This window comes from Trachymyrmex septentrionalis, unplaced genomic scaffold, assembly GCF_001594115.1.
Source record: "Trachymyrmex septentrionalis isolate Tsep2-gDNA-1 unplaced genomic scaffold, Tsep1.0 scaffold37, whole genome shotgun sequence".
Lineage (NCBI taxonomy): Eukaryota > Metazoa > Arthropoda > Insecta > Hymenoptera > Formicidae > Trachymyrmex > Trachymyrmex septentrionalis.
In genome coordinates, this window is record NW_017305536.1 from 3,281,415 (window position 1) to 3,283,762 (window position 2,348).

At 34.2% G+C, this 2,348-nt stretch overlaps 1 protein-coding gene across 1 annotated transcript in view; it reads right to left on the reverse strand.

The window, feature by feature from the left end:
* LOC108750466 overlaps nucleotides 1–2,348 on the reverse strand; it is a 129,372-nt gene that overhangs the window by 91,618 nt on the left and 35,406 nt on the right. The window contains exon 4 of the mRNA XM_018489918.1: nucleotides 267–524. Coding sequence (XP_018345420.1) covers nucleotides 458–524 — 67 coding nt within the window. The 3' untranslated portion in view covers nucleotides 267–457. The remainder of the gene's footprint in view (nucleotides 1–266; nucleotides 525–2,348) is intronic.

Below are 2,348 nucleotides of genomic sequence, written 5' to 3' on the forward strand. Positions count from 1 at the left end.
ATATATATATATATATATATACACTAGTGTACGAAATTTTAATATTTGTAGTGTATTTTGTAGTTTACTTATTCAAAATTAATAGATAGTAAATTATATTTAATTGATTTAACACATAATGATCAAACGTATCGGCAGAAAATTTCCTCGACGCAATTCAAATGATATAATGAAAACTGACACACACAATTAGAAAGGAAATCATATGATTAACGGATTAATTCCGTGCGAGGAGCAATCAAAATAACAAATAATAAAACACTCACCCTATTAGTTGCTCTCTCTCTACCGTCTCGTCGTCCCTCATTAGCTGTACCTCCTCCTTTTCTCAGGTTCCTTATTGCACTCACAACACTCGCGTAAAAATGCAAAAACGGAAATAAGATCGCGCGATACTTTGCACGGCACTCCCGAAATACGCGAATATTAATAACATAAACTTTAATAAGAAATACGATCACGATATATCACATGTTGAAACGTTCGAATATGCAGGTTTCGTGTGATATTCCACGTTTTTGATCCTGTAATGAGCGAAATACACATTTTGAAATTACTACGCTTTCAAACTATCTTAAAATTCGTATTAAATGAAATAATCCAGACATTATGCATGTACAAAAATGAGACATAAAACTCAAAAATGTCTAAAAAAAAAAAAACCCTTCTGTTCTCAATGTATAATTTTTCACCTTTTTACTGTTTCGCAAGGTTGATTCCGCTAAAAATTTAAAAGTGAAAACAAGGTAGTTCGTAAAACATTGTTTTTTGTTGTTCGAAGGGTGAGGTTTTTGAGACGTCATAACGAAATTTGTAGAAAAATATAAAAGTATTTTCTGTTTAAAACTCGATATAGGTAACTGGGTACACATTAATAGAAGAGTTAAGACATCTTATATCTCGATTTTGTATTTTTTGTCGTCTGGGAAGTATCCGCGATTAAACAACGCTTTATAATACTCTTTCTTTATCGTTTCGATTTATACTTCAATGGATAGATCGATGAACAGATTACGTCTGCTTGGATATGTCATCTCGGTACATTAACGAGTCATTAATTCTAATAGATAATTAATTGCGCGAACACAGGTAATAACTAATCATTCACAGAAAGTCACCGCGTTTTCTCTTGATACTTGTCATGATGGAATCTCGAGGGATAAAATGATACGTGAGATGCGCACTGCTCGGTTCGAGTTTCGTTGTGTAAATGATAACGAAATAGTTTTGCGTAAACACAAGCACAACCCAAGGCCTCGCGTCAATCGATTCTACAAAATATGCATTAGATGCTTTCCATTTGGTGACACAAATCGACACAAGTGTGTCGTTCTATCTCTGTTAGTCACCGGAATGTCGAGAAAGACAGAATAATATGTATTCATGTATTGACTTGTGTCACTAAATGAAAAGCACCTATCATATCATAAAGTAAACGTATGCCAAATTCTGTTTCGTGTCTCATAATTCGATTTTAATAAAACGCAGGCTGTTCAATAATCGTAGCTTTCCTTAAATCAATCACAAAATACTGTAGCACAAAGCAGCGTATTATCTCACTCGCGTTATCTCGATGAAAGAAGCGATAGACGAATCGCATTTAAATCTACAAATAATTCTAACAATGAATACAATGAGAAATACGATTCTAATATACAACAATCAAATCTAATAAACAATCATCAAAGAGATATGTCGCAAATATCGCTAAACGGTCTTTAATTCCCTCCTTTAATTCCATCCGCTAATTCTCGTTTCAAGGGAATAAATCCCGCGAAATGTCTAGAAGCCTCATAAATCCGGGACATTAACAAAACGGTATAATTACGAGAATTAATTAATCGCACAGACAGATTTCGAATCAATTGTGAAGAATGAGTGTTTCGGGAAGTAATACGACGAACACAAGCCGTTACTACCTGCCTGCTCGAGCTTCCGAATGCGAATCGTAACACGGTGACCTTGTGTACGCAGCACAGCGTGCCGTAGTACACAATACAAATATGGAAACCGTTCGCCAACCGACTTGTTGTCGTCGCTGATATATTTTGATAGCTGACACAAAAGAATTTAATTTTATCAAATACTCTGTTTCTCTTGCGCGCCAAATTAATTTCGACGAACGCGATTTTAACTCCGATCAAATTTAACACTGATTTAAAGAATACATTTCTTTTCAATTTCATAACGTATTACAACGTGAACGTCGTTTCACTCGTTTTCAGTTGCAAGAATTGCAACGAGTGTTGATAACGCTAAATATCTATTTAACGATTTGATTTTTTTTACATTGTATAGAATTATAGATACAGTGCTCAGTTTGCTGAATAACGTTTTCATAATTATAA